The 12,315-nt window shown below is 39.0% G+C and overlaps 2 protein-coding genes and 1 pseudogene across 2 annotated transcripts in view; all 3 read right to left on the reverse strand.

Annotated features, from left to right (window-relative positions):
- Positions 1-450: 450 nt before the first annotated feature.
- On the reverse strand, positions 451-4,316 carry LOC149113122 (E3 ubiquitin-protein ligase TRIM45-like). Its single transcript, XM_089287915.1, has one exon. It carries the CDS (start codon positions 3,784-3,786, stop codon positions 1,540-1,542), a length of 2,247 nt encoding a protein of 748 aa, XP_089144041.1. The 5' UTR covers positions 3,787-4,316; the 3' UTR covers positions 451-1,539.
- A 1,415-nt stretch (positions 4,317-5,731) lies between these two features.
- Positions 5,732-8,234, reverse strand: LOC149113123 (uncharacterized; annotated as a pseudogene).
- A 117-nt stretch (positions 8,235-8,351) lies between these two features.
- LOC110053805 (dynein axonemal heavy chain 6-like) overlaps positions 8,352-12,315 on the reverse strand; it is a 64,197-nt gene continuing 60,233 nt past the window's right edge. Inside the window, exons 58-62 of the mRNA XM_089287919.1 lie at positions 11,755-12,133; positions 11,141-11,378; positions 10,541-10,695; positions 9,268-9,411; positions 8,352-9,054 (exon numbers count right to left, since the gene is read on the reverse strand). Coding sequence (XP_089144045.1) covers positions 8,833-9,054; positions 9,268-9,411; positions 10,541-10,695; positions 11,141-11,378; positions 11,755-12,133 — 1,138 coding nt within the window. The 3' untranslated portion in view covers positions 8,352-8,832. The remainder of the gene's footprint in view (positions 9,055-9,267; positions 9,412-10,540; positions 10,696-11,140; positions 11,379-11,754; positions 12,134-12,315) is intronic.

The raw sequence follows: 12,315 nt of genomic DNA on the forward strand, positions 1-12,315 counted from the left end.
TACCGGAAAACAGAAACTTTGCAGAATATGAAAATATAGTGCTCGCTCGCCATGCAGACCCGCTAAGAGTAGCGTGCAAGAGATTTCAAGGGAGAGGAAGGTTAACGTAACTGCTTTGAAGTGTATCTTCTCTATCTGAACACAACAAAGAGATAAAGCCTGGGTTGTGGTTCGACCTGGGCTCGTGTTAACAGGAAGCTGAAACGTAATCATGTATCAAATGACCACGTAACTTATCATGTATTTCGTTTTCTTGACAACAAATCAAACTCAAGTTTTTTCAATTTCATAACGCAGTCACAAAAGAACAGAGTTAAATACGATAAAACCTTATTAAACAAGCTTATTCGGCCCATTGTACTGGAGAATTTATGAACCTCTCTCTACGATCTCTAACAATTTCTTTTTTCACATAAGAAACTAAAAAGTAAACTCAAAGCAAAGAGCAACTTTCTTGAACTCACACTTTGTTTATTTACATTATCAAAGAAAATGACGATTTTACAATTATTTCATATCAAGCTATTTACTGCTCTTAATCATTGCAAACAGCTCTTTCTACAAAACGTTTCATCATTAAAGCAGTTAACTTTAAAGTTCTAATAAACTAAAGCTAAAAATACAAACTTTAAAAACATATATTTTAACCTACAGATACAGTCGAACCCCGTTTTCTCAAACACCGTCAGAAGCACACTAAGTGTTGCTATAATCCAGGTGTCTGTCTTAAGCTGATCAAGCTAAGAGAAAATGTTGGAGCTAGGAACTAAAATCAATTTCCATAAGCTCAAGGTGTCCGTATTAAGCGGTCATTCGTAAAGTAGGGTTTAACTGTAGCACTGCAGCTAACAAATACTGCTATTGAGTATAAGGAAAATACAAACGTCAAGGCAATTAGTAACTTGGTAAGCTCATTGAAGCAATGTTCTTTGTACTACATGTTTTTCAGTACATACCTGACTGTCAATAACCTGCTAATCCCTAAAACAAACTTGCTATAAAAACATCATGAAGACAATTAAATGTCAAAGAGTATAGTAATAATTTGAGGAACAAAATGTTTCTTCTTTAAATTAAGAAAAGGCAAATCCCCTAAACAGCCTTTTCTCCTATAGTGGAGGTTCTTATTACAACAATTAATCCAAAAAGTGGTTTTATAACTTTCTTATTTTGCTAGTCACTCTATTATATAATATAACCACTGGTAAAGTAAACAAAAAAAAAACGTTTTTTCTTGTCCTTCAAAATAATTCATACAATACAACTTAAGAGATGTAGTTATTATTCCCATCCAACTGCAAGACACACAAATTTGTTTTCGTCACCCACCCACCCGTTCCACCTAACCCCAAAACAATTATAGAACAGTTCAACCGATACAGAGCCACACCACAAGCAATTGGGTGAACACTGCATCTCTAACGTTTTATCACAGAAAATAATTCCACATATTAAACAAACTGAAAACTAAAATAAATTTTGAATTTTGAATTTTGAATTGATGTCCTAGGGTTTCTCTTTTTTCATAAAGTACATTGCTCACTCCAGTATCTGGATGCGATGGTTCTCCAGGTCGCTCACAACAATTCGGCCATTACTGAGAACTGCTACAGACCTTGGGTTAATGAATTCTCCTAAATTACTGCCCTTTGTTCCAAACTTGCCAACAAACTTTCCACTGAGTTCAAATACTTGTATTCTATGATTACTTGAATCACAGACCATCAGGTGTCCTGACTTGTTCACTGACAAACAACAAGGATACTTAAACTCGCCGTCCCCTCCACCCTCCTTTCCAAACTTGTACTGAAAGTCTCCATTACAATTAAAAACCTTTATACAGTGTTCATTGCAGTCTGACACTATGAGATATCTATCACACTGAACACAGTGGACAGGAGAAGTAAAAGAACCCTGCCCACCTATCTTCATTAGAAACTTGCCATCAGGAGAAAAGATCTTAATCATGTTGTTACCTTTATCAGCAACAATGATGTTTCCATTACTGTCTACAGATAAACCACGAGGATCAGAGAGATGACTATCAAGGCTTCCTTTCCCACCAAACATACCCACGTACTCACCCTCCCCACTGAAAATCTGGATCCTATGGTTATCCTCGTCTGCTACGAAAATATTTCCATTTGTATGAAACGTTATTCCCATAGGATAGTTAAATTCGCCCGCTTTGTTACCTTGCCGACCAAACGATCTTAAGTATTTTCCATCACTCTTGAAGATTTGAACTCTGTGGTTCCAAAAATCAATTACAGCTATCTCGTCCCTGCCATTCACTGCCACCCCACAGGGACAGTTAAACATTCCGACAGACGAACCTGCTTTTCCAAAAGAAAAAACAGGTCTGACCTGAAATAATTTCACATCAATAGAAAAAGGACTATCAAGAACATCTTTGCCTTTTATCTTAACTGTCATTTTGTATTTGCCTTGATCTTTTGGTGAATAGCTGATTTTGTAGCTTCCATCCTTATTGTCATTTATTCGCACTTCCGTCGCGCATTCTCGTCCTTGTTCGTCCCTCATCTCTACCGTTACACGGTCATGTTTATTGTAACACTGCTCTCCCTCTGCGTTTCTAGTGGTCAGAACAAACTGTGCTTCAACTCCAACAGTTCCTCCTTCAAGTCCTTTGCCCTCAACGACAGACTGACTAGCCTCAGTTTGCGGCAGTATTTTCAGTGTTCCGATTTCTTCGGTGTTGACAGTTTTCAACATCTTTTGATTTGGCACGAAATCCAACGTGGGAAGATCTTTCAGGTCACGCTCAGTTGGCTTAATAGTTTGATCAACTCCTTCCAATATTGTTTCTAATGACTTTTTCACTTGAACGACTTCAGCGTTTGCACTTCGTGTCAAAACTTTATCAGCTTTATCCAACGATGATTTGATCACCTCTATTTGATGCTCGATCTCGGTCTTTTGCGTTGTTAGACTTTCCAGTGATTTCTCTGTTTGGTCCTCCACCGCTGCAAAAATAATTTGCTTCTTCGCTTCAATATTGGCAATTAAATTGTCAACAGTCCTCTGAACGTCCCTCTTTACCTCTTCGCCTCGTTGTATGATCTTCGCGTAGTCTTCATCAAGTTTACTAACAGCAGTCAGCTTTGCTTGTAAATTACGCTTCTGTGTTTCAATCATTGATTTCATTTCAACCTTTTGTCTTTCAGCTTCGTCTTCTATGTGCTCCAAAACATGACCAGGATGATCCATCAAAACACAAAATTGGCAAACGGTCATTTCACAGTTCTTACAAAAGAACTTCAGCTCTTTTTTCTCGTGCCGTTGCTTTGTACAGAACACAGGTCGGTTGAGCACATCCTCATAGTCATTGTCTTGAAAGTCTTTCAGCGCCAGAACACGGTGATCTTTATTGCTTCGCATGATGTTGTGTGCAGTTACGCACTCTTGACAGTAAAATATGCAACAGTGGAAACAATAAGAAGTCTTGGAGCTTTTCTTCTCGCAGTTCCCACATCTTACTTGACTACGTCTGCACTCTTTGATTGCCAGCACATCAATCAAGCCATTCAGATAAAAACTGGTTGGAAGATCTTTCAGGTCGCCACTTTCAGGTACTCTGCTAACGGCTTGACAATTTGGGCATCTGATGGTGTCGCGGCCATGACTCGTCCTATGCCATTGTTTCAAGCAGTGCAGACAGAAACTGTGTAAACATGGCAGATGTTTTGGATCGGTAAATATGTCGGAACACACCGAGCAAGACACTTCTTCACGGAGATTATGGAGCAACGTTTTAATATCCATGTCGTGTTCAGAAACAAGCGAGTAAAGCAAGGTTTCCGCGGAACTCAACTCGAAACAATGAAGTCTTGTGACTTTCTTTTTTTAGCTCTTCTTGGAATCGTGGCTGTTTGTCATGCTAATCTTTTCGCTTGTTCAAACCAATCATGGAACGTTGCTTTAAAGAACCTTTGTCATTTTGTCTTGGATACTGATTCCTAAGAATGTGACCCTGAGGCACTCCGTTTAAGCTCGTTGATCAGATGTCACTAAAACACTGATCAGAACAAAAGGGAAATTCTTTGGAGTCTGTATTTCAATTCCTTTCTGTCTGAATAGACTTCATTTGTTTTGATCACGCGCAAACGATGGACAGCTCACTTTGTTAGGGTCTGTTGGTCAGACAGAACTTCAAGCAATGGTTTGAACTTACAATCTCTACGGACTCGCGAAGACTCGCGATCATCTGCGAGTCACGCGTCCCTCGTGAGCTGGTTCGCACGCCGCGCGTCGATCTCCCACGAGAGGAAAAATGCTTCTTGGCAGTCTGTTATGATCAAAACTACTTATGTCATTATGGACTGTAAATTTCATATGGCAATGGCATGTTATCCATCCTCTAAAATCTTTCCGTTTTATCTCTGCCTGTGATGAAAGCCTCATTTCTCCTTACCATCTTATGGCAAATGTAAGAAGACACGTTATGGGAATACAAGACTCAATCATCAGAGTTAAAAGCGTTTGACTAAAACCCAAATTCTCTCAAAATTATTTAAAGAAATATCGTGACTCATTAAGAAGAAATTTGATATCGATCTTTTTCTTTGGACGGTAAAAATCAGTAGCAAGTTTGAATTAAGAGCTGTTGTGATTTGTAACAGCTGACCACACTGAAATAGTGAGCTATTTTCAGTTAATAATGGAGTGATGTCACACTTTAGCCAAACTGACCAACACTGCTGGAACTTATCCTGACTTGCGTGGTATAAAGCAGTCAAGAGTATTGCGGCTTCCCCCGGATTGGATGCTAGTCCAACACAGGTTACTTTCCTCCCAACATTTTCTTAGTTTGTCCCAACAGTTTGGTGCATGGTGATACACTCCTGTGTGACGAGAGGCACTACAACAGTAAAATGTCGGGGGGGGGGGTGGGGGAACTTCCCCATCAATTGTCCACACTGTCATTGCCCACTGCTTATACCGGACTGCTTAATCTGGAGTTTGGCTCGCTTTCCGCGTGGTGGATCGGAGGGGGCTCTCATGTGAAATAGTCGGGGATGGATGCTCGTCGACTTGCTAAGGGGCGTAAATCCATGCTTCTGGTCTCACTAAGGGACAAAACCTCACTATTTTTAGCCGCTAGCCGTCAAATATACTTTTTGTGTCTTGCCTTGTGGCTTGTTATTTATAGGTTACTTTAGTAGTAAGCTATACTCGTCTACAATTCTTACAACGATACACGTTTCCATCCCGGAAACGCAAGTAAACAGAAGAACGAGAGAAATCAAACCAAGGTTCATGTTATGCTCATCGATAAGGTCTCCATTCGTTAATTAACAGTTTGTTAGTTTCTCCGTTTTCATTATCTGCATAGCAAGCGCTTGAGGAATAATATGGCGCGAGTTTGAGCGATGTTCGGGGAAGGAAATGAATTTCCCTGTCCCTCTCTTGCAGGCGCTCTTTCCTTTTCCTCGCTTGTAGTAACCCGCGAGGGTGTTCTCGCTTTGGTGCACTCCTTCCGGTCATTACTCGAGTTCATGAGCCGAAAATAAAAACCATGTTTGTAAGATCTATGAGCGAAGTTGTAAAGGAACAAATACAACAAAGATTATTGTTTGCTCAGTACAAAGGAAACATTGCTTTCGTTCTGTTGTTATTAGTTTATGGATTTCACCTTTGGCTCGCAAATTTCTCTTAAAAGTAAACAAAACAATTCGCTCCTCGAGCAACAGTGATAACTGAAGGCATATTACAGTTTCACTTAACTTACACTTTATTTCAGTTTCTCACATCGTGAAAGTAAATGAATATTTTACAATTATTTTATGTCCAAAGCTATTCACCATTGTTCATCATTGCTAACAGCTCTTTCTATAAAACGTTTTACCATTAAAGCAGCTAACTCTAAAGTTCCAATAAACCAAAGCTAGAGATGTAAACTTTAAAAATATATATTAACCTACAGATAAAGTCGAACCCCGTTTTCTCGGACACCGTCGGGAGCACGCTAAGTGTTGATATAATCCAGGCGTCTCTCTTAAGCTGGTCAAGTTAACAGAAGATGTTGGAGCTAAGAGCTAAAATCAATTTCCTTCATCTCCAGGTGTCCGTATTAAGCAGTCATTCGTAAAGTGGGGTTTAACTGTAGCACTGTAGCTAACAAATACTGTTATTGAGTATTAGGAAAATACAAACTTCAAGGCAAATAGTAACTCAGTAAGTTCATTGAAGCAATTTTCATTACACTAGATATTTTCCAGTACATGACTGACCGTCAATAACCTGCTAATCCCTAAAACAAACTTGCTATAAAAACATCATAAAGATAATTAAATGTCAGAATATAGGAATCATTTTAGAAACGATATGTTTCTTTAAATTAAGAATTAAGCAATTAATCCAAAAAGTGGTTTTATTACTTTCTTATTTTGAATTGCTAGTCACTCTATTAATTAATGTACGCAGTTGTAGAGCAAACAAACAAACGGTTTCTTTTCCTAAAAAATAATTCAGACAATACAACTTAATAGATGTAGTTATTCATCCCATCCATCTGCAAGAGACACATTTGTTTTTGTCACCCACCCACCCGTTCCCCCTACCCCGAAAACAATAATAGAACAGTTCAACCGATACAGAACCAAACCACCAGCAATTACGTGAATGCCGCATCTCTAGCCTTTCATCACGGAAAAGATTTTCTACAAATTAAAAAAAACTTAATATTAAAATGAATTTTTAATCCCTGAAAATAATCCCATAATTACTGGGTTTTTTTTGTTTGTAAAGGACAATGTTCACTCCAGTATCTGGATGCGATGGTTATTCTTGTCAGACACAACAATTCGGCCATTACTGAGAACTGCCACAGACCTTAGCCAATTGAATTCTCCTAAATTACTGCCCTTTCTTCCAAACTTGCCAACAAACTTTCCACTGAGTTGAAATACTTGTATTCTATGATTACCTGAATCACAGACCATCAGGTGTCCTGACTTGGTCAATGACAAACAACGGGGATAAGTTAACTCCCCGTCCCCTTCACCCTGCTTTCCAAACTTGTGCTGAAAGTTTCCATTCCTGTCGTAAACTTCAAGACAATGTTCGTCTCGGTCTGACACTATGAGATATCTATCACACTGAACACAGTGGATAGGAAAAGTAAAAGAACCCTGCCCACCTATCTTCGTTAGAAACTTGCCATCAGGAGAAAAGATCTTAATCAGTTTGTTGCCTGTATCAGCAACAATGATATTTCCATCTCTGTCTACAGATAAACCTCAAGGATCCGAAAGCTGACTATCAAGGCTTCCTTTCCCACCAAACATACCCACGTATTCACCCTCCCCACTGAAAATCTGGATCCTATGGTTACCCTGGTCTACTACGAAAATATTTCCATTTTTATGAAAAGTTATTCCCGCTGGATACTTAAATTCGCCCATTTTGTTACCTTTCCGACCAAAAGATCTTAAGAATTTCCCATCAATCTTGAAGATTTGAACGCTGTGGGTCCCCCAATTAGTTACAGCTATCTCGTCCCTGGCATTCACTGCCACCCCCCAGGGATTCTTAAACATTCCGACAGACGAACCTTCTTTTCCAAAAGAAAGAAACAGGTCTTAACTGAAATAATTTCACCTCAGTAGAAAAAGGACTATCAAGAACGTGTTTGCCTTTAACCTTTACTGTCACTTTGTATTTGCCTTGATCTTTCGGTGAATAGGAGATTTTGTACCTTCCATCCTTATTGTCATTTATTCGCACTTGCGTCGCGCATTCTCGTCCTTGTTCGTCCCTGAACTCTACGGTTACAAGGTCATGTTTATTGTAACAATGCTCTCCCTCTACGTTTCTAGTGGTCAGAACAAACTCTGCTTCAACTCCGACATTTCTTTCTTGGATGCCTTTCCCTTCAGCGACAGATTGACTTGCTTGAGTTTGCTGCAGTATTTCCAGTGTTCCAATTTGTTCGGTGTTGACAGTCTTCAACATCTTTTGGCAAGATAACCCCCGAAAACCACTTGGTAGTTTGATCAACGCCCTCGAAGATTATTTCTGATAACTTTTTCGCTTGAACGACTTCCACAAGCGAGCGACAAGCGTGTAATGCAAGGTTTTGTGGAACTCAACTGGAAACAATAAAGTCTTGTGTCTTTCTTTTTTCAGCTCCTCTCGGAAGCGCTGTTTATTATGATAATCTTTTCTCTTTCGTGAGCCAACCATCAACCATGGTTCGTTGCTTTAAGAGCCTTTGTTTGTCATTTTGTCTTAGATACTGATTCCTAAGAATGTGACCTTGATTCACCCAGTTTGATATCGCTGATCAGATATCAGGAAAACATTGATCACAAAAAAAGAACAGCAACACTGTTTGGAACTCTTTTATTTTAAATACTGTTATTCTGAATAAATATACTTCACTCGGTCAAGTTTACACTATGCTTGTAGGTCTAAAAATACTTTAAAAAGTTCCACGCAATTTTGACTTTTTATGGAATAAAATTTCCGAGAGCAAAATAATAATATTGGCTCTCGCTTATAAAAAAAGTTCCTCTTTACCTTTCATGGACCGACCATGAAAAGGCAGGCCCAGAAATAATATAATCATAGACGTGTAATTTGCAGTAAAGAGATAATGGCGACACTAAAGACCGACTAACGCGTTACTTGGATTGTCACGAAACAACTGTTGCGTGACATCAATGCTGTAGATCAATTACTTTCTATTATCTCGGTCGTGTTGCACCAAAGTATGATTTAAAACTTTTCGAGAAATTCATATCAAAGCTACTTTAAAACTGCATCAAGTTTAAACATTAAAATAGTTCCATCTGGATACAGATGACGTCATTCGTCCAGTTGACAAAGCAGAGCCACTCCTCGAGTAATCCAGTGGTCCGCTGGCTGAACAGACGGCAGATTCACAGACGTGACAAAGTTTGTGGTGTGACCGGTGGACGTGAGAGAGCTGGCGCGAAGAGAAGTTCTGTACAGCGGACAGTCGTACAAGTCGAGTTCGTCTTCTTGGTCTTCTTTTCCTTTTGCTTCAGGTGTTGTTGATGAGTTTTGCTGAAAGTTACAAAGTCAAGAGTTACACTTTTCAGCGCCTGTTTTGGAGTTCGAGCAATATCCATAGCAGTTGTTAAGCAATCAATTCAGTCCGTAAATAACATATATCACATCTGTCACAAAATCTAAATTACAGACGTGTGAATTTCAAAGGGATCTGGGACAAATTTCTCTGCCGCAAGGTTTTCTGGGTGTGGGATCTAGAATTATTACCTGTGTAGGAGTGACAAGCAGTTTAGGCAATGGGTAAAACCGCTGGCCAGATAAAGAATCCTGCAAACAGCCCCCTGAGGAATCCCATGATGCTCCATCCAGATAGAGACCAAATATTACAGATCCTTCCTCTCGGGGAGTACCCTGGGGATAAACGTAATGTTAATAGAGTTAAACTTGGAGGTTCCATGGAAACTGAATTTGGTGATGTTGAAGAGTTGTACGAAGGAGAGCAAATCGGAGAAAGGATTAGTGGCTTTAGAGCGAATATGGAAAAATAAGGATTTAATGATGATTTTATTTGATAATTGACAGATGACATTGATGAAAGCTACCCTCAACGAGAAATGTTCTGGTACATGTACTGGGGAAGTCTATTTTCGGTGTTATTTCATCATAGTAAATAGAGAGGAATGGTTATGAAACCCGAGAAGTTAATTTGTTGTTTATTTTTTTTGGCCTTGACCGTGCACAAAACACAATGGTTGTTTACTTGTGACTGAAGAACCAACCAATAGAAACGTGTTGGTGACGTAATTCGTGCATAGTGTATGAGCGCAAAACAAAAGATTGTGCACGGTCGTGGATCTTCCAGATAGATAGATCACTTCAATCCTCATCCACTGATGCATTAACAGTCTTGAGATGGCTGAATCTCGAAGAACGTAGGAAATGTCATCGATGTATATATGCATACAAGTGTACTAATGGCCAACTCGATCAATCCTTGGACATTGTAAAAAAAAGTGATCTGCACTCCTACAATACTCGCAATAAAGATACTATAAAGCTCCCCAAAATCCAATACAATTGGGGAAAACAACGTTCACGGTACCACTGTTTCAAAGACTTCAATGAGTTAGAGAGAACTGTAAGAAACTCAGCAAATTTGCCAATTTTTAAGAAGTGTCTTTTTTCTGCTTTTTATAATTAATTATTATTATTATTATTATTATTTTTTTTTTTTTTTAATCTCTGTAGTGTATATGTTGTAAATATTATTTATTTCGGTTTTAGCTCTAATTTATAGATTTTAATTGTATCATTATATAGTATATATCTAGTATTAGGACCTCTATGTAAACCACTTTTAGTGATGGAGCTTCCTAATAAAAGATTGTTACTACTAAATCTAGCCATCTTTCTTTGCTCCTTTCAAGTTTGCCGGGCTTCATAACCCTTACTTTACTGACCATGATTTCATCCAGTATCATTAAAATTCAAGAAGACTCCACCCTTAGGTTACCTAGTCACACTACAGAAATACTCTCACCTGGAAGGCAACTCGTTTAAAATCAACATTGCTTTCAGTGTGAACTCGTTCATGGTTTGTCCACTTCTCGTTCAGCACTCGGTAACAGAAACTTAGCGAGTCGACTGGAACGTTTCGCTCACGCGCATGAGTCTGTAATACGGCTGTGAGAAAACCTAACCAAACAGTGGAAAACGAGAAAGATTAGGCTTTACTACATGTAAAGAAAAAAACAAACAAACGAACGAACTTTATTTAAGTGTCTGAGTATCATGCCAAGGTTATAATAGAGATATTTTAGTACCAAGTTTCGGCACGTTACAGGGAAAACGATCAAATTCAATTTGGCGAGGATTTTGTTTTGTTTTCTCTGGAGAGTCATGATAAATTTGAAAGTATTCACTTTGACGAAACAATTACAAAAAAATGGTAGACGCAGATTTGTCCCTTTGTGGGTAAAAGTAAAAGAGATGTTCGGTCTCTTGAATATGAACTACAGAGAACAAGAATGCTGGTGGTTTGTGGGGAGATTGAGGCGGATTTAGAATAGCGACTTGAACGAAATGGAAGCTGATTTTCCTCAAGAGGTAAAGACCGTAAAACAGCTTCCATTTAGATTACCTTGTGGAAAAAAGAAAGCTGGTAGCCAGAAAGCATTAGGATGATCACGTGGTGGAGAGACGGACATTGATGATTGGCTGGGGGTTGGTGTTGACGTCATACCAGATTCACGTGACATCCGCGACTTGGATGTTTTGTCTTGTCGGACTAAGTCCAGCCAACTGCTGAAAAAGTCGACTCTTTTTGCCAAATTGTCTACCCAAGCTCCAAGCGGCTTGCAAGATTCATAGGCTGCTTGCTGTAATAAAAGACATTTTTGAACGTTTAACACTCTAACAAAAAACAACGTTTGGTAAACAAGAAACAAAACGACATCTTCAAATGGTTAAGTGGGTTATGGCTGAGTTTGGCAAGGTGATTCTTAGGAGAAAGCGGAGTTCGAGAAAGAATTATTGTAAGAAATTTTAGCATACAATTATTCGTTAGAAGAGGGGCCTGTACCAGGAAACAAGCCAAACAAGAAAGTTGCAAACGCTTTATTAAAGGTTGAATTGAAAAAAAAAAAAAATTTAAAAAAAAAAAAATTACACAGGAAACAGGGAAATGGTAAAGAGTTATAGATTTTTTCCATGCAAACGCTCCACCAGGCAAAAGATACTACAGCAGTTACATACCTCCCAAGCCTTAGGAACACGGTTACTGAGCAACGCATTGTATGCGTCTTCTAACTGCTCAGACATAAGCACTTCTCCCTTAACTGCTAATTGCAATGACGACAGCGATGTGTGAATAATTCCCAGCAACCTGTCAAACCGGTTTATTTCTTGCCTCAAGACTGTGAAGTAAGCTGTTTGATCGGCATGGTCAGCCAGGGGATCCTGGGATAGCTTCTTTTGAGTCATCTGCCTCAGTCGATCTGGAGACATAGATCCGAGCCTTGGATCCATCAGGCCAGTGGTGACTCCATTAGCAGTTGAGTCCACCCGTTGAGGGAGGTACTTTAAAGTGTCTCTCACAAGATCCAGAACAATATCATCATTGGTTATGTTCGAGCTGTTATAAAAATGATAGATAAAAAAAACACACTTCAACATGTTGAGACTTCGCTAACGGACAACTTCCTTAGGCGTTCACCTCCCACAAGAGGACACAGTCAAGGAACCAGTCATACAAGGTAGCTTTTTTAAGTAGAGACATTTTGAGGCAATAAGGTTTGTCTAGAGTTAGGTATTAAT

Source organism: Orbicella faveolata, unplaced genomic scaffold, assembly GCF_042242905.1.
Source record: "Orbicella faveolata isolate gen_17 unplaced genomic scaffold, um_ofav_v1 contig_15, whole genome shotgun sequence".
In the NCBI taxonomy this organism is placed as follows: domain Eukaryota; kingdom Metazoa; phylum Cnidaria; class Anthozoa; order Scleractinia; family Merulinidae; genus Orbicella; species Orbicella faveolata.